Source organism: Aotus nancymaae, unplaced genomic scaffold (genome assembly GCF_030222135.1).
Source record: "Aotus nancymaae isolate 86718 unplaced genomic scaffold, 86718_ANA_hifiasm-v0.15.2.pri h1tg000015l_1, whole genome shotgun sequence".
NCBI classification, from domain to species: Eukaryota; Metazoa; Chordata; class Mammalia; order Primates; family Aotidae; genus Aotus; species Aotus nancymaae.
The window spans coordinates 4,178,406-4,201,838 of record NW_026988427.1 but is presented as its reverse complement, the minus strand read 5'-3'; the positions used below and the strand labels follow the sequence as shown (position 1 = coordinate 4,201,838).

The window sequence follows — 23,433 nt, the reverse complement described above, 5'->3', positions numbered from 1 at the left end:
AGAAACATTTATAGAAGTGAAGAATGGTCCAATATGTTTATTATTTATTTATTTATTTATTTGTTTGTTTGTTTTTAAACAGGGTATCGCACTGTCACCCAGGCTGGAGTACAGTGGCACAATCTCGGCTCACTGCAACCTCCACCTCCTGGGTTCGAGCAATTCTCCTGCCTCAGCCTCCCAAGTAGCTGGGATTACATGTGTCCGCCACAACACTCAGCTAATTTTTGTATTTTTAGTACAGGCAGGGTTTCACCATGTTGGCCAGGCTCGTCTCGAACTCCTGACCTCAAGTGATCCGTCCATCTTGGCCTCCCAAAGTGCTGGGGTCACAGGTGTGAGCCACTGCCCCTGGCTGGTCCAATATGTTTAAAATGCAGAGAGTGTAGAATAGAGTTCTGGGGCCGGCCACGTCAGTGGTCTTTATCTCATCTGCCTGGCCCCTAAAGACACTGGAGTTTGTGGATCCTGGAGTCACTCCTTGGGGGCAGGACATAACAAATGCCCCAGGGTGTGGCCCTCAACTGGGCTCATCAGCCCCATCTCCTGACACTCCCCACAATGTCCAACCACCCAGTCACACCGAACTACGTGCTATTCCCTAAATATGCCTTTCATTTCTGCTCCTTTGCCTGGAATCATCATCCCTCCTCCTCCATGCTTATCCTCTCTGCTTGGTGAACTCCTACTCATCCTCCCAGACCCGACTCAAATGTCCCTTCTGATGGGAACCTTCCCTCACTCCCAGAGGTGGAGCTGGTCACTCTTCTCTCTGTGTTCCCAGCCTCTACTGGAACATGTTCTACATTTTATTGGTTATCTGTGGCTGTTTCTTCCACTAGACTGATATCCAGAAAGGCAAATACTCTGGAGTTCCGGTGCCTGGCCTGGGGCTGGGGACATGGGAGCCACTAATTGTGTACAGCAGGGAGTCAGCTCCTGGGATACAAAATGAGGGCTGAATACACCACACCTGAGCTTAGCCCAGAGGAGCTTAGTGGACAAGGGCTCACATCCCAGGGCCACGCTAGGGCCCCACTGCTCACCTGCTGCATGGCCCTAAGTGAGTTGTTTACCTCTTTGTGCCTCCACTTTCTCACCTGTAAATGGCAGCAATGGTAGTACCTGCCTTATAGGGCTGCTCTGAGGATTTCAATAACACAAAGATTGGGCTTGAAGCAGAGTCCGGCAGGTAAATTTATCTGAGCATCAGCTCATAAGTAGGACTTCCATCAGAGAGTTGTGGGAAGGGTTTGTTGATCAGGGGAAAGTGATTCGACACATTGGTTAATCCTTAGTTTCCTGCAAAGAAGAGAGTTCCCAGTCTCTCTTGCTGATTCTGCTACATTCTCAGCAGCCTGCACCTGGACTGGCAGAGCCAGCATCAGTTATCAGATAACCAGCCAGTTATCTCTATTATTTTTCTTTTTTACAGAGTCTCGCTCTGTTGCCCAGGCTGGAGTGCAGTGGCACAATCTTGGCTCACTGCAACCTCTACCTCCCAGGTTCAAGCGATTCTTCTGTCTCAGCCTCCCAAGTAGCTAGAACTACAGGCAAGTGCCACCATGCCCAGCTAATTTTTGTATTTTTAGTGGAGATGGGTTTCACCATATTGACCAGGCTGGTCTCAAACTCCTGACCTCGTGATCCACCCACCTCGGCCTCCCAAAGTTCTGGGATTATAGACATTAGCCACTGTGCCTGGCCAATCTCTATTATTTTTCTTAGACCATATCTATTTATGTATATCTATCTCCTTATCTACTGGTCTAAAACAAACAGCCAAACATTGATCCATTGATTGATCTATCTTCAAAGAAAATAGCCATCTATCTGTCTTCAAAATGAACAGCCAAAGATGCATTCCAAGTGAAGGGGACAAAAGACAGTGTTTGCTGGGTCCCTCCTCTGTGCCCTGTCGTGAGTGCATTAACAGATGTCCCGCCATCTCACACTCCCACCCGCCTTGAGAGGGCGGTGCCCATGGTAAGCGTGTGGAAATGCAGGCATAGCAAGACGAGGAGGCTACCCCAAGGCTTCACTGTGTGCGGGCAGGAGAGGCAGGACTGGAACCCGTGTGTTTTAGAACCAATGCCCTGAGAAAAGGATCTTCAGGCATGTAGGCTCCAAGTGAAGGGCAGGATGTCCCAGACGGCTGACCAAGTCCCTCCAACCACCCTGAGACATGGGAGATACTAGAATTACTCCCAATTTCTCCCAAACTTTGAAACAGTTGTACTGGGGAAGCATTTACAAGTTTTACCTAAAAAAAAAAAAAAAAGTATCATCAACACCGTAAGACAGAGTGAGAAACAAAAAAAAATTTTTAAAAAGAAAAATAAATAGGTAACAATGCATATATAAAAAAAAATCCAGCCATATAAAAAAGTGAGTCTCTCCTGATCTGCAGCCCCCGATTCCCTGTTACAGTTTCATGTGTCCATCCATGGACATCTAAATAAATATATATAGTCCCCCTTTCCCCCTAAACGAACAGCAGCATAATGGGCACACTCTTTTCCACCATGTTTGCTCACTCAGCAATCTATGTTGAAACAGGCTCCATATCAATTTACAGAGTGGCTGTGTTTTGTTTTGTTTTCTAATGGCAGAGAGATTAATTTCAAATGTCTTCTCCAACTGTTAAATAAATCCACTGGAAGAGATCAGCTATCAATCCACATTTCCTGGCTCCTGTTCTTCCCCTTCTCACCTGCAAACTGAAGTTATTCAACCTCTTGGAAAGCTGAGCAAGCAAAACATCCTTTAGAAGCTTGCAACTTTCTGACCGGATCATTTAGGACCCACATTTCAGAATCATTTGCACCCTCCTTCCCCAAGCCCCAACAACCCATTGGACGTTGTAATGATGAATGGGCACAAAACAGGGAGTGCTGCCAGGCCTGGTGGCTCACGCCTGTAATCCCAGCACTTTGGGAGGCCTAGTTGGGTGGATCACTTGAGTTCAGGAGTTTGAGACCTGCCTGGCTAACAGGGTGAAACCCCATCTCTACTAAAAATACAAAAATTAGCCGGGCACAGTGGCAGGTGCCTGTAATTCCAGCTACTCGGGAGGCTGAGTCAGGAGAATCACTTGAACCAGGGAGGCAGAGGTTGCAGTGAGCTGAGATCGCACCATTGCACTCCAGCCTGGATGACAAGAGTGAAATTCCTTCACAAAACCAAACCAAACCAAACCAAACCAAAACAAACCAAAACAAAATGGGAGTGTTCACGAAGGTCGGTGTTGATAGCTGCCTTCTGTGCTCCATGCCTGTAGACATGTCCCAGGGTTCTAATTCTATCCATACCGGAGCCAGGGGATGGGGATGGAAAGGCCTCCTTCTGAAATCTGTGTGCTTTTTCAAGGCTCAGACTGAGGGCTGGTCAGTCCAGCAGGTGGACACAGTAAGTGCCAAGTCTGATTGGTAGAGACCCAAGTGGTCCAAAGGTCCCAATCACACGTGTTCATGGCATGTGTTTCCCTTACCCCTGATAGCGGAGGAGGACAGAGACCAGGTCTCAACGCCACTGTGGCCTCAGGCACTAGCACAGTGCCTGGCTCAGAGAAGGTACAAAAGAAACATTTGTTGAATGAATGAATGAATGAAAAACATGAAGGGAGGTAAAAACTATTTCAACCAGAAAGGCCTTCTGATACTGAAGGCTTGATGAAGGTTTTTCAGTCCATGTTTGGGCAACACTCTAAGGCTCTCTGACTCCAGACGTCTTCCGAAACTGACTCAGGCGTTGGACAGTAGGAATGTGACCCTAGGAGAAGGCGTGCTGGTAGGAAACCTGGTACGGCCAGCCAAAGGGGGCACTGGACCTGAGACCCAAGGCTCTGAGAGGCCAAGGAATTTGTCCAAGGTCACACAGTCACGTAAGTGGAGGAGGCAAAATTTAAACTCCAAGCCGTGACTCTCCAATGCCCTAAGCTTTTCTTCAGTTATTAATAGCACTTGCCACAGAGTAATGAAATGGAGTGTGTCCGAGTCGGCTTGCCCTGCCTGGCTGTGAGCTCCTCAAGGACAAAGACGGAAGCCCGTTCATCAGCATAGTCTCAGGGCTTGGCATGGCGCCTGGCCCCAGGACCTGGTTAATAAATATTTGTTCACTAAATGGTAGCTAAGGGCTGGCTTCCTATGCCTTACGCCTTTCCTTTTGTGTAAGGAAATTTGCTGTCTCCTGTGCTGGGTGGCTAAAACTGCCTATCAGACCATGTCCCTGGAGAGCCCTTTGGCAGGACCTTGTAAGTTTCAAAACACACATATTCTTTAACCCAGTAATTCCTCTTCTAGGGAATTACCTTACAGAAATAAGTGTAAAAGGATACAAGGATGTCCAACAAACCAGAATGGGGAATGTCTACCCTTAGAGGGCTGGTCACAGGCCCCGTAGGTCAGCCAGATAATAGAATGTGACACAGTTGGAAAGAAGAATGTGGTGGCTGTTTATCCGCTGGCAGGAAAGGTGCCCAGCATGTATTAGTGGAAGAAAGGCAGGGGAAGAATGGTGTGCGAAGTATGCTCCCTTTTGTGTTTCAGACAGTGGTATAGGTATATCAAAGTCTAAATAGGCAGGGCACAGTGGCTCACACCTGTAATACCAGCTCTTTGAGGGGCCGAGGCAGGCGGATCACTTGAGGTCAGGAGTTTGAAATCAGCCTGGCCAACATGGTGAAACCCCGTCCCTACTAAAAATACAAAAATTAGCTTGGCATGGTGGCAGGTGTCTGTTCTGTAGTCCCAGCTACTAGGGGAGGCTGATGTGCAAGAATTGCTTGAAGCTGGGAGGCAGAGGTTGCAGTGAGCCAGTATCATGCCGCTGCTCTCCAGCCTGGGGGACAGAGCAAGACTCCGTCTCAAAAAAAAAAAAAAGCCTAAGTATTTTTTTCAAAAACTCTAGAAAAATATTCACCTGACTGTTAAATATACTAGATGAGGGAGAGAGATTGCAGAGCTGCAGAAGGGGGAAGAGGGTGGAGCCATTGGTGGGCAGTAGAAACGGGGCGGCGAGCCTCATTTGAATTTTTTGGATCAGGTTCATAAACTAACAAGCCTCTTTCCTCTCACGGTCCCCTCCATATCCTTTCCTTGGGGGTCAAGGCACAAAGCTGCACAGCTTCACAGCCCACAAGCCCGCATAGGTTGCAGGCTCCAGGGGAACAGTGATAAGAAGAGGACTGTCGTCTGTACACTGAGGGGTTAGCATGTGCCCTGCACAAGACACGTCCCGGGACACATTCAATCCCCAGATCGGGAAACTGAGGCTCAGAGAGGCGAAGTGACTTGCTCGGTTATGCCGCTGCTAAATGGGAGGATGAACCTTGCTCTGTCTGACCAGAGAGCCTGTGTGACATGCATCCTGCCACTCGGCTGTGCTGTTTCTTCCTCAGGGCTCACAAAGGCATCTTGCAGCTTCAGCAAGCCCAGCTGGATCCCCAGGGTCATCCCCCAACTGAGAATGGCCTGACCTGGCAGGAGTGGACTCAATATGACCGACTGTCTGGCCCAGGACACTGCTCAGGCAGCAGGGCTGGGACCATCAGGGGGTGGGTCCCTCTCCCACACCAAGTACTGGGAAGGCCTGTGGGGTGCAAGGAGGCCCACCTGAGTATGAGTCTTGGCTCCATCTTTTGTGGGCGGTGAAATTTTAGTCACCTCTCTCAGCTCATTTTCTCATTGGGAAAATGAGGCTAAAGCATCCCCTATTTGCAAGGTAGCTTTGGTTTGTTTTAAAACTTTTTACTGTAGAATAATCATAGATGCGAAGGTAGCACAGACAGTTCCCATATGCCCTTCACTGGGCTTCCCCATGTGTTAGCACCTTACGTTTGCCAAAATGAAAAAATTGACATTAACACAGTATCATCAACTTGGCTGTGGACTTTATTTGGGCTTCACCAGTTTTCCTACAAACTCCTGATTTCTGTTCCAGGAGTCCACTTTGCATTTCCATCCTGGGTCCTTAGTCTCTCATCAGTGACAGTTCCTTGGTCTGTTGTGTTTATCAAAGCCTTGTCACTTTTGAAAAGTACAAGTATGCTATAGAATGTCCCCCAGTCTGGGGTTGCAAATTCAATCTAATCTCATGATTAGACTGAATTGTGTTTTTTGGGGATGAGCCCATGGAGCCAAGACGCCTCCGTGCATCATATCAGGGGCTCATGATATGCACGTGGCTTATCACTGCTGATGTCAACCTTCCTTACCTGGTTCCTCACTGGTCACTTGCCATGTTTCCTCAGTAAAGGTCTTATTTTTCCTTCCCATTCTCTATTATTTGAAATAGAGTTACTAAGTCCAGCTCACACTCAAGGAGAGAGGAATTAAACGCTACTGCCTGGATGGGAGACTATCTACATACACGGTGAGTATCCCAAACCTGACAATCCGAAATTCAAAGTGCTCTAAAATTTGAAACATTTTGAGTGCCAACATGATGCTCAAAGGAAATGCTCACTGGAACATTTTAGATTTCAGATTTTTGGATGTGGAATGCTCAAAAGATAAGTATGACACAAATATTCTAAAATCTGAAATTCAAAATCTGAGACACTCGTCCTAAGCATTTTGGATAAGAGATACCCAACCTGTATATTATTTGGAATTCTTCTATAAGGATTTGTCCCTTCTCCCACATTTATTTATATGAATTAGGACTCACAGAACTTTTTCTTAATTGTTTGGGTTCTAAGCCAGCAATACCATTATTTATTTTCTTCCTCAAAACTGGCCCAGGTTGGCTTTCAAGTTGGCTCCTATGTCCTGCTGACACCAGGAGCTCCAGGCGCCCTTATCCTCACCCTGCCTAGCCCTGAAATCAGCCATTTCTCCAAGGAGCTGTGGTTTCTTTCATTGACATATGGTCTTTAGAACCCAAAATCTGGATGAGATTGTGATTTTTTTTTAATGGATAAAAACATGCTTTGGTGAAAAATTCAAATAGTTTCTAAGCTATAAAGAGAAAAGTAAATATCCCTCCTACCCCTGAGCCTGATTCCTCTCCCAGAAGCAGCTACTCATTTTTTTTTTTTTTTTTTTTCTGAGACAGAGTTTCACTTTTGTCACCCAGGCTGGAGTGCAATGCCGTGATCTCGGCTCACTACAACCTCTGCCTCCCTGGTTCAAGTGATTCTCCTGTCTCAGCCTCCCGAGTAGCTGGGATTACAGGCATGTGCCACCATGCTCGACTAATTTTGTGTTTTTAGTAGATTCAGGGTTTCACAGTGTTGGTCAGGTTGGTCTCGAACTCTTGACCTCAAGTGATCCACGCGCCTCGGCCTCCCGAAGTGCTAGGATTACAGGTGTGAGCCACCATGCCAGCCTGATGGGTACTCTTAACAATTTCTTTTGTGTCCTCCCAGATGGTGTCTGTACCTCGCAGGGTCACAGTAAGGATAGAGATTAAGTGAAGAAATGTCTGAAGGGCCCTGCGAGATGCTCAGCATTTTTTCCCTCCCTCCTGTCTCTCCTTCTTTCCTCCCTGGCCCAGATGTTCTGCACAGAGAGAGCAGGCACAGGCAGCGGGGATGGGCAGAGGGCATGGCCAGAGGGTGGCTACTCACTAATGGCCCCGGTGTACGTTGGCTGCGTAAGGTCCTTGGGCACCTTCCTGTAGATGTCAAACCTGCGGAGAGCAAATGGAACAGGAGTGAGGTGGGCACAAAGGGTGGGTCTCACTCAAGGCAGTAGGCAGTGGTGCTGGCACATGTGCCATATGGTTCAGCAAACCATGGTTCTTTCCATAGTTCTTCTGCTCTTTCAGGACACTTCCTCCAAGATGCCTTGTGGGAGGCTTCTCTGATGGAACCCTTGCTCCCCCCAATACCCTTAGATCGCATTCCCCTGTCATCTGTTCTTCATAACATTTTTGATTTTTTTTTTCCGAGACAGGGTCTCACTCCTTCACCCAAGCTGGAGTGCAGTTGTGCAATCTTGGCTCACTGCAACCTCTGCCTCCTAGGTTCAAGTGATCCTCATGCCTCAGCCTCCTGAGTAGCTGGGACTACGGGCATGCGCCACCACACCTGGCTAATTTTTGTATTTTTTTGGTAGAGATGGGGTTTTGCCATGTTGCCCAGGCTGGTCTCGAACCTCTGAGCTCAAGCGATCCGTCAACCTTGGCCTCCCAAAATACTGAGATTATAGGCGTGAGCCACCAGATGACCTTTCCACTCATCGGTGGGTCTTTCATCAGAGTGTAACTTCCATGAGGGCAGGGGCTTCATTAGGTTTTGCCCCCTGCCACGTTCCCAAACCCTAGCATGGGCCTGGTGCATAGTAGGACCTGGGTAATTATGGAATGAATGGAACCCCTGAGTCGCGGGTGACTCTGACGCTAGAGGAAGCAGGGAAACGCACAGCCCTGCTCAAGTTATATGATGATGCTGCATTCTTGCTCCACGTCACCTCTCCTCCCCCTCTTCCTTTTCCTGCCTCCTCCTGTTTCCACTCCCCGCTGCACCCCCCCAGCTCCTGCTGTCTGCCTCATGGAGATTCTCCTTAACATTAAGGCATGAGGTTAACAGAAAGTCCTGCCAGGAGCCCATGGTCTCAGCATCAGCTCATGACGGCTTTGGTTCCTGTCTTGTGTGGTTTCTTTCCCTCCCCAGAAGCAGACAGATGTCTTTCCTTTCCTATGGATCCCACCAGAGCACAGGGAAATCGTGTGGTGCAGTGCGAGAACTCAGGGTTTTAGAATCAGACAGACACAGGTTTAATTCTGGCTCAGCTTTAGCACTAGCTATTTAAATAAGAGTTAAGACCCTGGAATCAGACTACCCTGGTTCAAATCTCAGCTGGTCCTCTTGTTCACTGTGTGAACTTCAGCAAACGACTTCACCTCTCTGAGCCTGTTTCCTCCTTTGTAAAAATGGGACCATGACTACTAGACCCTGTAAGGCCAGGGAAAGAAGTGTCTGTAAAAGATGTGATGCAGAGAGCTTGCAAGGGAGGCTCCCCACGCACTTGGCTTCCTTCCCTTCACTTGAACCTGAGCAGCACACAGTTCTCCCACAGCAGAGTTTGATTGACAGACCCTCTTCAGACCACACGGCATTCCCAGCTCTCAGACAGAACTTGACTCGCTGGAGAGGCCAGTGGCTCCAGCCCCGGGGGTGACAGGCTGGTGTGTGGTTCGTCTTCGGTGATTGGGAAACAAGAGTGTACCCGGCTAAACCCAACGCAATGCCTTGGAAAGTTTGCGTAAGGGCTGATGCTTAACTCAGAGTGCTCACCCTAATTACACGTGAAACATGCTCAGTTTCCTAAGACCTCAGGGGAGAAAAATTCCTGCAGGCTGCCAAGTTAAAAGGTACCACTTTCTCTGCAGTCTACTTAGTTCCCAGTCGCCTGTGTTTGGGCCCCTGAGGGTGCTAGAAGCTGGGTCTGGGGTGTGGTTGGGAGGTCAGGGGTCCCTGCAACTCACCTGACCATACTTACTCACATCCCTTAGTCGGAAAGTGTGGGCCACTTTAACACTGAGAGGTGTGTGAGAGGTAAGAGCATGTGCTATGGAATCAGGTACCTGGGCTCAGCCATGACCACCACTGTGCCACCCTGGGCCCATCACTTAACTTCTCTGTGCCTCGGTTTGTCTATAAAGTGGGGGCAACTACCGTAACTATCTCACAGCATGGTGGTGAGGCGTGAATGACTGAGCACATATAAAGTACTTAGATGGAGCCTGGCACCCCAGAAGTGCCATGTGGATATTTGTAGTCACTATTATTATTAACGCTTGTTTGACTAACATTTATGCAGCACCTACTGTGCACCGACCCCTCTTTTAGGCCAGAAGGCAAGGGGACAAAAGTCAACCCTTGGCCCAGTGAATTTGTAGTTTAACAATAGAGGCAAAGAAAGGGAAGGAGAAGGTAGTAGCATCCTCATCACGGGGTCAGCTGGAGGTGCTGGAGGAACTCAGGAGGGGCACCTGACTTGGCCTGGGGTCCTCGGTCAAGCTTCCTGCAGGGGGTGATGTGTGCAGAGCAGGAGGGTGAGAAGACAAGTGAGTGGAGGGAAAGAGTAGTCCAGGCAAGGAGAGGAGCAGAAGCCAAGACTGGGTGGGACCAAACCCGGGAAGCTGGGCGCTGTCCTCTCTCCTGCATGGTGCATGGCCTGGCATGGAGGGAGAGGAGGATGGAGAGCTGAGAGGAGCTGGAGGAGAGGGTCCTGAGGGCCAGGCCATGACTAGGGAGTCTCACACCAAGTGTCAACAGGGGCCAGGCCAGGCGGTCTACTGTGGGAGACTGTCAGAGGTCAGCAAATTTGGGAGGTGGGGGTAGGGAGAGGGATGGAGAGAAAACAAACCAGCGGGCAGCCATCACCGAGCCCCAGCTGGTGCCTGCCAGGTGGAAACGTGGGCTCAGGAGGCCAGACCTTCTGATTTTCCAAGAGAAGCCAAAAATACGGAATTTAACATGGAAGCTCATCATTCTCAAATGCTGTACGCCAACGCTCTATAGGCCAAACTAGACACATCTGCAGACGACATGAGGCCCGGGGCCTAGAGGGGGACCAATTGAGTGCAGAGGCCCTGCGGAGCTGGAGAAGGATGTGGTCCGCCTCATGTTATAGAAAGACCAGCCTGGGCCAGTGGGGAGGGCACGAGGGTTCTCCTAAGAAGACTGGAGAAATGAGCAGCAGGCAGCGAGGCAATGGGCTGCAGCGGGAGGGGGCTTGTTCTCACTCCACCCCAACTTGGTCTTGGACCTGCAGAAAATCCCTATTCCTTGCTGGGCCTCAGCTTCTCTGAGTATAAAATGAGGGGTGCAGAGGGTATCTAAAAGTTCCTGTGCAGATTAAAGCTGAATTGACAGTAGTGCCCTGGGGCTCAAGATACCCCAGGTGGCTAACGACCTGTCCAGGTCACCATCAGAGGCCGACAGGCAGAAACTGGGCCTCACAGCTTAAAAAATGTAGAAACCACTGTGCACAATGGTTCATGCCTCTAATCCCAGCACTTTGGGAGGCTGAGGTGGGAGGACTGCTTGAAAACAGGAGTTTGAGACCAGCCTGAGCAGCATAGGGAGACCTTGTCTCCACAAAAAAATGAACAAAATTAGCTGGGCATAGTGGTATGCCCCTGTAGTCTCACCTACTTGGAAAGCTGAGGTGGGAGGATCACTTGAGCCAGGGAAGTTGAGGCTGCAGGGAGCTGAGATGGTGCCACTGTACTCCAGGCTGGGTAACAGAGTGAGACCCTATCTCAAAAATATATATAAAATAAAAATTAAAAAAATAAAAATATAAGAACCATTGTTTCAAAACTAGAAGTCGGAGGCTACTCTGGGTGAGGAGGCAGCGGTGGCTCTGGGCAGAGTGTCTAAGCTCAGCAAGGGTGAGGCAGAGAGAGACAGGAGGTTGTTACACACAGAGAGACTAGTCAAACATGGACATGTGCGAGAAGAGCGGGACCAGGTGCCTCACTGTCAGGGGAGGGAGGTGAAAACATGGTATTAGAATGCTAATGGAACTATCAGCATGAATTAATCATTGTCAATAGACACAAATACTGAAATATGTACGTGTATATATACATATCATATATACATACATTTCCTAGCTCTTTCCATAGACAGGGTCCAGGAACAGCAACAGCCCAACAGCAATGAGTGTAACTAGACCCAAATCTTGGCTTCTAATCACCATTCTCTACTTAAAGGAATCAGAGCTCCTTGGAACGGCTGATTCTGAGCTGGGCAGGAAAAATACAAGATGGGCCTGGAGCACCTGCTTATCTCAGAAACCAAGAAAGTGTTCAAAGAATGAAAGGGACATGTCAAAAGGACAAGAAGAGGCCAGACACAGTCAGTGGCTCATGCGTGTAATTCCAGCAGTTTGGGAGGCCCAGGTCGGGGGATCTCTTGAGGCCAGGAGTTCGAGAAAAGCCTGGGCAATATAACAAGACTCCATCTCTACAAAATAAATAAATAAATAACAACAACAACAACAACAACAACAAGTTGGGCATGGTGGTATGTGCCTATAGTCCTAGCTACTCAAGAGGCTGAGGTGGGGGGATCACTTGAACCCAGGAGTTCAACGCTATGGTGAGCATTGCACTCCAGCCTGGGCTACAGGGTGAGGCCCTGTCTTTTTAAAAAAAAAAAGTTTGAGGGGGCTCCCAGTGGCCAAAGAAGAGACAATGTAAGCATCAAAATAAATAGCAATCATCACAAATTATAAGCCATTGGATAAAACAGAAAGACATGAATCTACATAGATAGAAATAAAGAAATGAACAAATCAAAAGAATAGGATATTGATATACCTTCGGAGCACTTCCCCAGAAAATGCTTATTAATTACAAAACGGAAAGAGTAACTGTGCAGTGGAGAAACTCAGCAGACATCATCTTTTTGGTAGGGGCTGGAGGGACAGGGTCTCACTGCTGCCCAGGCTGGAGTAGAGTGGTGTGATAATGGCTCACTGCAGCCTCAACCTCAGCCTCCCAAGTAGCTGGGACTACAGGGATGCACCACCATGCCTGGCTAATTTTTTTTATTTTTTGTAGAACTGAGGTTTTACCATGTTGCCAAGGCTGGTCTTGAACTCCAGGGTTCAAGTGATCTGCCTGCTTTGGCCTCCCAAAGTATTGAGATTACAGGCATGAGCCACTGTGCCTGGCCCAGGCATCATCTTAACCAGATGAAGACAGTGGACATGGGAAGCACAGAGACACATCGGCACCCCGTGCCTCCCGATATGCCGCACTGACGAGGGCACAACACCACTTCTGGGGGATCCTGCCTAAAAGGTACAGCTTCAATCTAATAATAAGAAAACACCAAACAAATTCAAAGTGAGGGGCAGTCTACAAAAAAAACTGGCTGGCATGTGTCAAGAGCATTCAGGCCATAAAGCACAAGAAAGATAGGGAAACTTACAATTGAAGGAGACTAAAGAGAAATGACAACTAAATCTGATGAGATCCTGGATCAGGAAAAGGCCATCAGTGGGACACCTGATGAAAGCTGAGTGCGGCCTGCAGACTGGCCAGTAGCACTGTCGAATGCGATTTTCCTGGTTTTGATCATGGTATTGTGATTACATAAGATGTTAACATTTGGAAACGCTTGGGTAAAGGGCATACAGGAACTCTACTATTTTTGCAGTTTTGGGGAAAATTCTGAATTTATTTCAAAACAAAAAGTTAACAACATATTTTAAATGGAACTTTAAAAAAACATCAAAGATGCCCAGTATAGAATGGAAGTGATCATGGTTGCCACTTAATCTCACTTAGAGAATGCCTGTAATCCCAGTTACTTGGGAGGCTGAGGTGGGAGGATCACTTGAGCCCAGGAGATTGAGGTTACAGTGAGCTATGACCACTCCACTGTACTCCAGCCTGAGCAACAGAGCAAGACCACCATTTCTAATCACCATCATCATCACCATCCCACTTAGCCTGTTTTCTTCACACATGGCTGGTCCTTGTAGGCATCTGAATTTGAGGTGCTGGTTTAACAAATGATTGCTGACTCCTGACTGTCAGGCAGAGTAAGTCTTTGCTGGGCATGGGGATGGGGCTAGGGAGGCAGGCTCAGCGATGATAAAGCTCTAAGAGGGAGGTGAGATTTGGACCAAACTACAGAAGGCCATCGAAGGAAAGAGTAAGTGATGCTTAACCATGATCACTTCCATTCTATGCTGGGCACTTTGACATACATATTTGTATTTATTTTTCAAAAAAAACCCTGGAAGATACTGATATCTTATTTTTCCAGGGAGAAAATGGAAGCTGAGAGTCACCAAGCCAGTGATTGAGTGGCAGAGCTAGAATTCAAACCCAAGTCTCAGTCTACAGGGCATGGTCCTTCCACTGCCCATACTCCGGGAATCACCAGTTTAGAGCTCAGTTTTTGGTAAATTAGATGAAGGTCTCAAGATTTTGTTCATCTGCTTTTCCAAGGATGCTGCCTCAGAGCAGATGAGTCGCCTGGAAGACAGGGACCAGTTCAAAATTCATTAATTCATTCAACAGCCATTTGCTAAGCACCTACCATATCAGGCAGTGTTCTAGATAGTGGGGAAATGAAAGTGATCAAGGCAGACACTGCCCCATAAAGCTGCCAATCTAGCAAAGCTTCTGGTTCCTTGGGAGTGGCCACCTCAACACTACCTACTCTAATACTGATTCCGTTCCCACGCCACAGAGCCACTCTGGGCAGCAGTGGTGGGGTAAAGTAAAGGGAGAGCTGGAAAAGACCCTGGTTTCAGAACTGACCACAAGCCAAGTGAGTCAGCATGAATGCCACTAAGAAAATGGGCCATCAGGAGGCTGGTGAGAACCCCAGGCATGTGACAGACCAGGAAGTGAGACGTCCTCCCTGGCTGACATTAGTCAGTCCCTCATTACAGTGATGTGACCAGTTGTGGCCAGCCCTCCATCAAGAGAATGTGGAGGAAAGGGTGAAGAGAATGGAGGAGGGAAGGGATGCTTACAGCAAACCTCCAATATACAAAGGTCACACAGGCCTTTGACCAGCATGTTCTCAAATAATCTCTTGACTGACTGGCAAATTAGGGATTATTTGTTCCATTTAGGAACAAACAATTAGGATAAAATTGTTCCATTTTACAGATGAGGCTCAGAGAGGTTGGAGACTTGGCCAGGCTCACACACCTATGACGTGCTGTAGCAGAGATCTGAATCCAGGTCTAATCTGTGGCCCTGTTGCTTTTTCCCCACAGTGTGGGGACAAATCAGGCCCATTTGGGTGGAAAATATTTGGAAGAAAAGTTAAAGAACTAGATTGCTTAGCCTCAAACAGAGAAAGCTAAAGGATGGATTCTTTATGATGGCCAAATAAGAAATACTCCTTCCCAGCCCTCCCCTGCCACTGGAGTGTGAATTCTCAAGGGCAGGTCCCAGACCTTTCCCACCCTCCTCTCTGCCCAGCCTAGGTCCTTGGGGGAACTGAGTCTATGAATGGATCTGTACAAGCATAAGGCCCACAGGTTGGCCTTAAACATGAGACTAAGATAAGATGGGCAGTGGTGAAGCTGGGCGATGGGTACACAGTGATCCCTTGTACTGTTTTCTCTACTTTTGTGGATATTTGGACATTTTCGCTTTTTAAAAAGGAAAATGCATTAAAATTAAAGCAAGAGAGCAACCAGCTGGACTTAAGAAAAACTAACCTGGCTGGGTGACGTGGCTCACGCCTGTAATCCCAGCACTTTGGGAGGCCGAGGCAGGCGGATCACCTGAGGTCAGGAATTTGAGACCAGCCTGACCAACATGGTAAAACCCTGTCTCTACTAAAAAAAAAAAAAAAAAAAAAATTAGCTGGGAATGGTGGTACACGCCTGTAATCCCAGCTACTCAGGAGGCTGAGGCAGGAGAATCACTTGAACCCAGGAGGCAGAGGTTGTAGTGAGCTGAGATCATGCCATTGCACTTCAGTCTGGTGACAGAGCAAGCCTCTGTCTCAAAAAAAAAAAAAAAAAAAAGAAGAAAAAAGAAAAACTAACCTGGATCCTGGATGCCAGGGGTCAAGGGAATGGGAGTAGGAACTGGGGCTAGCTGGGCACAAGATTTATCCCCTGCTGGGACAGGACCCAAACAGAGACACCATGGGGCCCCCTGCTCTCAACACTCCTCACAGTCAGCTCTCGCAGAGACCCTGAGATCACTGTGTCCAACCCATTTACTTTACAGAAGAGAAAACCAACGCCTCAAGAAGAGGTGTGCCTTGCTCAGTGCAAGGTACAGTTAAACTCAGAGTATTGAAAACAAAAACAAAGCCAGTCGTGGTGCTCACACCTCTCATCCCAGCACTTTGGGAGGCTGAAGTGGATGGATCACTTGAGGTTAGGAGTTTGAGATCAGCCTGGCAACATAGTGAAACCCTGTCTCTATAAAAAAATACAAAAATTAGCTAGGTGTGGTGGTGGTTGCCTGTAGTCCCAGCTACTTGGGAGGCTGAGGTGGGAGGATTGCTTGAGCCCAGGGAGGTCGAGGCTGCAGTGAGCTGAGATCATGCCTTCCAGCCTGGGCGTCAGAGTAAGACCCTGTCTTGAGAATAAATAAATAAATAAAATAATAATAATAATTTTTTAAAATAAAAATAAGCCCCAAGGCGGGCAGATCACCTGAGGTCAGAAGTTCTGGACCAGCCTGATCAACATGGCGAAACCCTGTCTCTACTAAAAATACAAAAATTAGCTGGGCATGGTGGCAGGTGCCTGTAATTCCAGCTACTTGGGAGGCTGAGGCAGGAGAATTGCTCAAACCTGGGAGGCAGAGGCTGTGGTGAGCTGAGACTGCACCACTGCAGTACTCCAGCCTGGGGGATAGAGCGAGACTCTGTCTCCAAAAATAAATAAATAAATAAATAATAAAATAAATAAAAACAAGCCAATAAAAAGCTTTTCAATCCTTGATAGTGCTCATGCCAGGAGAGGTTTTGCCTCTCAGGGGACATTTGTCTTTTGGGCCATCACTGGGAGTGGGGGTGCTACTGGCATCTCATGGGTAGAGGCCAGGGGTGCTGCTAAACATTTCATGGCACACAAGAAGGCCCACCCACAACATAGACTTACCAGCCCCAAGCGTCAACAGGGTTGACGTTGGGAAGCCCTGTTGTGTATAGAATAAAACCTCCCCCATGGAAGCGCATTTTCCCATTGATCCTGTGCTCTCTCTGAGGGGCTTCCAGTGATTCCCGCATCCCGTGGGTGATGTCACGGCCACTGCCTTGATGGCCTCCATGGAGACCAGGAATCTGGAGTTAGGCAGTGTTTCCCTCTCCCTTTTTGCTCTGTGCCAGAGAAGGCAGAGCTCACTTGGGGAAAAAAACAGGCAAAGGAACCTACAGGGAAAAGATAAAGTCTATCTGAATGTACTTTGTGACTTACTATTATGGTGTGGTAAGTACAAGTGTCACTATTTTCATCGAAAAGGTGTCAAATCCATGTCTCTAGCTTCCTCCCGCTTTAGGATACAGCAAATTCCATAATGTACGGGAAGGTTGGTGCTAAAAGTTAATGAGAATATAGGATTTCCTTAACAGAAATCCACTTCCCGGGCCATGTCTAGCCTACAGAGCGAGGAATGGCTGCCTAGTCCATCCCTAAATAAACACGCCTTCCCCTGCTCCGAAGCAAGGAAACTGCTGCTGGAAATGTCTGACTAATGGATTTCATCTGTAATTTCTTTTCATAGCAGAATGCCTCAGCTTTGCTATTTTAACTTTTGCTGCTTGGGACCTCATTTCTCCCGTTCTTGCAGGCGAATCTCGGATCACCCTGTGGTTCGCCATATGTGGGCGGCGACCGGGCAGGCACCTGTGATGTCACTGTTTCCAAGGGTTAATGAAATTAGATGCCATTTAGGAGCAAGTCATTGGAAGTGGTGGGTCATCTGTCCCAAAAATAGCCATCAAGGCTTTTAGTTGAAACTCTGGCCCGGTCAGCCCTGGCCACCGGCCTGCCGGAGCCCTCGGTGCTGAGTGCCAGGGAGTGAGGTGAAAACCTCGCTCATCTGTTCACCTATTAATTCCCTTCTCCTTACTGAGAACCATTGGCCTGGGGGCTGTGCTAGTGTGTATGTGTGTGCATGAGTGTATGTGTGTTAGGGGTCACGAAGGCAAATGAACACATCAGAGCCAAGTGGAGGCAGCCAAGAGGGAGCCCTAGAATAATTCTCAATGCCCCCCTCAAATCCTGACCTTGACATTCACACTACTAAGATGAGTTCATACCACTCTCCCCCTCTGTCAAAAGGGAAAAAGGTCCATCTCTGTCTCCAGCCCAGATGGAGAAGCTTTGAGGGAGGAATAATAATAACAGTAACAATCACAGCTATGACTGTGGCTACTCCCATTGCGAGGGCTTACTGTGCACCAGGCCTCAGGCTTAGACTCTGCGTTCAGTATCTCAGATCACTTTTGTAACCCTGTATGGCAGACAGGAGCATCCTTTCTGTTTGCCCAAGATGCAGGGCCAGGACTTGAACTTGTACAGTCTGGCGGAAGAACACTTCCTCTCACCCCTGAGCCACATGCCTGCCTGGAAGAGGGACAGAGGCTGGCATGTGAAGGAGTGAGGCCTGGATTCATGGGAAATCTGGGTGGTGACTCCTGGTCTACACAGCACATTATGCTGATGTCACCAACGCATATGAGGTTTTCTCCCTGCGGCTCTCTCCCCAGACCCTGGTGCCCACGGGCATGGCATCCCAGCTCCAGCAGCCTCTACTTCTACCCCGATCATCTTCACATGTGACCTCTCCCATCCGTCATTACCCTCTCTGACCATAAAGTGTTGGCCTTTCCCCTCCCCGTCCTTCCCACAAAGACCAAGTCTGGACAAAGAGGAAGAGAAGTAAATCTGACTACTTGGCTTCCAGAAGACCAGACAAACCACACTCCTCATCCCAAGGCAGCTCCTCCATCTCTGCAGGCTCTGGGGACTATACCTGGCCCAACCCCAGGCTGGTTGCAGGGTCTTCCACTCTTGTTGAGCTGGGTCAGATTTGTCCTTGAATCTCCTGTGGGTCATGCAGGGCCTGGCCCATTAATGGCACTCAGTGAACGCCAGGAGAAAATATAAAATGACGTCTGCACAAGGCTATTCACCACAGCACCAGCTGTAATAGCAAATGACTGGAGATCATCCAAACATCCAGCCAAAGGGGACCGGTTCACACACTACAGATCACCCATAAGGCAGAGGGTGATACAGCTATGCAGGAGAATGACACTGTCACCGGGGAATCTCCAGGGTACAGTAAGAGGAAAAGGCCAGGGCAGAATGCTGCACCGTTACGTTTTACGTGTGTGTCCCTGTGTCAGGGGGGTGGGGTGTAGTGATAAAAATGAATTTACAGTCTTGCTTATATCTTCGAAAGGAAGCAAGAGAAGGTGAAAGCAAACGCTTACATGAATGGTTACTTCTATTATTCTTAGGAGATGTATAAAAATGTTAAATATTTACAGATGAATTTGAGAAAAGAAGTACAAGACCCATATGCTGAAAATACTGCTGAGGGAAATTAAAGAAGATATGAATAAATGGGGAAATACAGACCATGTTAGTGGGTCAGAAGATTCAATCTTGTGAAGATGCCATTTCTTCCCAAATTGATCCAAAGATTCAAATCAATTCCAATCAAAATCCCAGAAGGTATTTTTGTAGAAATTGATAAGCTGGTTCTAAGATTCATAAGGAAATACAAAGGACTTAGAATAGCCAAAGCAACTGAGAAAAAGAACAAATTTGGATCCGATGTTCAGACTTATTATAAACTTTCTAGAGGAAAACATAAGGGAAAATCTTTGTAAGTTTAGGTTAGGCAAAGATTTTTTTATTTAGATGTGACATTAAAAAGCCCAATTCATAAAATAAAAATGATAAATTAGGCTTCATTAATTTCTTTTTTGAGATGGAGTTTCACTCTTGTTGTCCAGGCTGGAGTGCAATGGTGCGATTTTGGCTCACTGCAACCTCTGCCTCCTGGGTTCAAACGATTATCCTGCCTCAGCCTCCCAAGTAACTGGGATTACAGGCATGTACCATCATGCCCGGCTAATTTTGTATTTTTAGTAGAGATAGGGTTTCACCATGTTGGCCAGGCTGGTCTCGAACCCCTGACCTCAGATGATCCACCGGCCTTGGCCTCCCAAAATGTTGGGATTACAGACATGAGCCACCGTGTCCGGCCAGAATTTAAAACTTCTGCTCTTTCACTGTGAAAAGAATGAAAAGACAAACCACAGACAGAGAAAAATATATACAAATTGGATGGCTGATAAAGATTTATATTCAGTATAAAGAACTTTTAGAACTCAATAATAAGAAAACAAAACAACAAATGGGTGGAAGAGACGAACATACATTTCTCCAAAGATTTACTAATGGCAAAGAACCACATGAAAAGATGCTTTCATCAAAGTTATTGGAGAAATGTTAATTAAAACCACAATGAGAAATTACACTGCACCTATTAGGATGGCTGAAATTATACAGACTGACCACAAGTGTCGGAAGATAAGCAGCCACTGGAACTCTCACACACTGCAGGTGGAAATGTAAGTAGTGCAGCCATTTCGGAAGTTTGGCAATTTCTTAAAAAGCTAAACATATATCCACCATATGATCAAGCCAGTCCACTCTAGGCATTTGCTCAAGAGAAATGAAAGCGTAAGCCCATACAAAGACTGTATATGAAAAGTCATGGATGCTTTATTTATAATAGCCACAAGATGGAAACAGCCCAAATGCCCATTAACAGGCAAATGGATGAACAAGGTACGGCATATTCATAAAATAGAATATTACTCAGCAACAAAAAGCAGTGCAGCATTGATACATGCAACAACGTGGAGATTCTCAAAATAATTATGCTGAATGGAAAGCAAACTAGGGTACATATGGTATGGGTCTTGCTACAGAAAATTCTAGAAATTGCAAACTAGGCTGGGCGCGGTGGCTCACACTTGTAATTCCAGCACTTTAGGAGGCCGAGGCGGGTGGATCACAAGGTAAGGAGATCAAGACCATCCTGGCTAACACAATGAAACCCTGTCTCTATTAAATAAAATACAAAAAATTGGGAGGCCAAGGCGGGTGGATCACGAGGTCAAGAGATCGAGACCATCCTGGTCAACATGGTGAAACCCTGTCTCTACTAAAAATACAAAAAAAATTAGCTGGGCATGGTGGCACATGCCTGTAGTCCCAGCTACTCGGGAGGCTGAGGCAGGAGAATTGCCTGAACCCAGGAGGCGGAGGTTGCGGTGAGCCGAGATCGCGCCATTGCACTCCAGCCTGGGCAACAAGAGCAAAACTCCGTCTCAAAAAAACCCAAAAAAAACCAAAAAAACAAAAAAAATTAGCTGGGTATAGTGGTACCCACCTGTAGTCCCAGCTACACAGAAGGCTGAGGCAGGAGAATCACTTGAATCCGGGAGGTGGAGGTTGCAGTGAGCCGAGATCGCGCCACTGCACTCCAGGCTGGGTGACAGAGCAAGATTGTCTCAAAAAAAAAAAAAAAAGAAAAGAAAATGCAAACTAACCTAGAGTGACAGCGGATCATGAGCTGCCCAGTGAGTGTGGACAGGACAGGGAGGTGCAAGCTTTGGGGTGTGGTGTATATAGCCACTATCTTGGCTGTGATAATAGTTTCACGGATGTGCACATATGTCAAATTTTTCACATTGTACACTTCAGACATGTGACATTTATTGTAAGCCAATCATACCTCAATAAAACTGTCTGAATAAAACATTTTAACAACAGCTATGATTGAAATACATCCAATACATTACGTGATCTATGAGTTCATTAAACTTCCTAAAAACAACTAAGCTGTGTTGGACACCTTTAAGATGCTAGACCACCAACTCATTATTCTGAAAATTGGTAAATAAAGAGAATGCACTTATTCTGACTTTTTTTTGGGAGGGGGTATAAAATGTATTTCTAGATAGTCAAATAGTTGATGAGGGCAAAGTTCTGTTTTATAGAATAATTTCAAAGAAGGTATGCAGAAAGACTAAGAGAATTAGAAAAATCCTCTTCGTGCATGATGAAATCATGGATCTAGACAACAATCAGCAATGATAGGAAACTTCCTCAGAGATAGATCAGGCTGCCCCTGCCTGAACGCAGTGATCCATCTGAGCATCTCAAAGAACAGAAAGCCAGTTGTTCTGTACCTCTCAATGTGACACAATACAAAGCACATAGCAGCACCCAGGGATGCTTCTTGCCAAGAGAACTGACCCTGAGTCTAATCAAGGCTCCAGATCTAACCACCAGTTTACACAAAATACCAGGAACAGGTCACATGATTCAATAAGCCCAATCCATAAGGCAGGGCATTCTACAGAATAAATGACCTAGTTTCTTCAGTAAATAAAGGACGTGGCTAGGCGTGGTGTCCCATGCCTGTTATCCCAAGGCAGGAAAACTGCTTAAGCTCAGGAGTTCCCTGGGCAACATAGCGAGATCCCATCTTTACAAAATATTAAAAAACTAGTCAGGCATGGTAGCTCATGACTGTAATCTGTAACTCAGGAGGCCGAGGTGGGAGGATCAATCAAGCCCAGGAGTTTGAGGCTTCATGAGCCATGATCACGCTACTGCACTCCAGCTTGGGCAGCCATTGCACTCCAGCCTGGGCAACAGGGTGAGATCCTGTCTCAAAAAACCCCATAGGCAAGGGTAGACCTTGTTGGATTCTGATTCCCTTTAACCCTGACCACTTACTTTCCCAGCCTTCCTTGCGGCATGGGGTGGCCACATAACACTGTTCTGACTGATGATAATAAGCAGAAGTCTGCTGGGGTCAGGGTGCTTTTGGTTTCATAATCAAAAGGTCACACATCACAGGCACTAACACTTCTACCCCCAACCCCATCTTCCTGTCTTAGGTGCAGACATAACATCTGGAGCTGGGGCAGCTCCTCTGAGACCATAAGGGAGAAGTGCAGCTGAGAGCAGAGATAAAAACTCTGGCATCCTTGAGACGCTGAGCCAACACCAGCAGCAACCTACTTCCAGTCTCCTTGTTATGTGAGAAAAAAACGAAAACAAAAAAATCTCTTATTTAAGCCTCTTCTAGTCTGGTTTTCTGTTATTCAGCTAAAAAAGCACTCCTTACAGATAGCATGTAAATGAAAAAGCAGAGGAGGTATAGAAAGGCCTTGACTTCCTGCCACTCATCAGATGGAGAACTTGAATGAATGACTGTTCTATCTGGAAGGTTCTACCCTTGCATCTTTGTATGGCTTGCTCCCTCACTTAGATCTCAAACGTCATCTCCTCAGGGAAGCCTGTGCTTACTCTGTCCTCTTTAAAAAAAATTTTTTTTTCTTTTTTGAGACAGGATCTTACTCTGTTGCCCAGGCTGGAACACAGTGGTGTAATCATGGCTCACTGCTGCCTCGACCTCCCTAGGCTCAAGTGATCCTCCCACCCTGGCCTTTCAAGTAGCAAGGACTACAGGTGCACACCACTGCACCTGGCTAATTTTTGTATATTTTGTAGAGATGGGATTTTGCCATGTTGCCCTGGCTGGTCTCAAACTCCTGGGCTCAAGCAATCTGCCTGCCTCAGCCTCCCATTGTTGGGATTACAGGTGTGAGCCACTACACCCAGCCTCTCCCCTCTTCTTTCTTCATAGCACTTAAAACCACTCCCTGACATTAAGTTATACATATCTGGCTGGGCATGGTGGCTCACTCCTCTAATCCTGGCACTTTAGGAGGCCAAGAAGGGCAGATTAAGAGGTCAGGAGATCAAGACCATCCCGGCCAACATAGTGAAACCCTGTCTCTACTAAAAATACAAAAATTAGTTGGGTGTGGTGGTGCATGCCTGTAATCCCAGCTACTCGGGAGGCTGAGGCAGAAGAATCGCTTGAATCTGGGAGTCGGGAGGTTGCAGTGAGCTGAGATCACACCACTGCACT

The 23,433-nt window shown here is 47.2% G+C and overlaps 1 protein-coding gene across 3 annotated transcripts in view; it reads right to left on the bottom strand.

The window, feature by feature from the left end:
* The window catches only part of ERGIC1 (endoplasmic reticulum-golgi intermediate compartment 1), a 122,378-nt gene that overhangs the window by 56,592 nt on the left and 42,353 nt on the right, over nt 1–23,433 (bottom strand). For all 3 annotated transcript variants that reach the window (XM_064376563.1, XM_064376564.1, XM_012461147.3), the window contains exon 2: nt 7,571–7,632. In XM_064376563.1, coding sequence (XP_064232633.1) covers nt 7,571–7,632 — 62 coding nt within the window. The remainder of the gene's footprint in view (nt 1–7,570; nt 7,633–23,433) is intronic.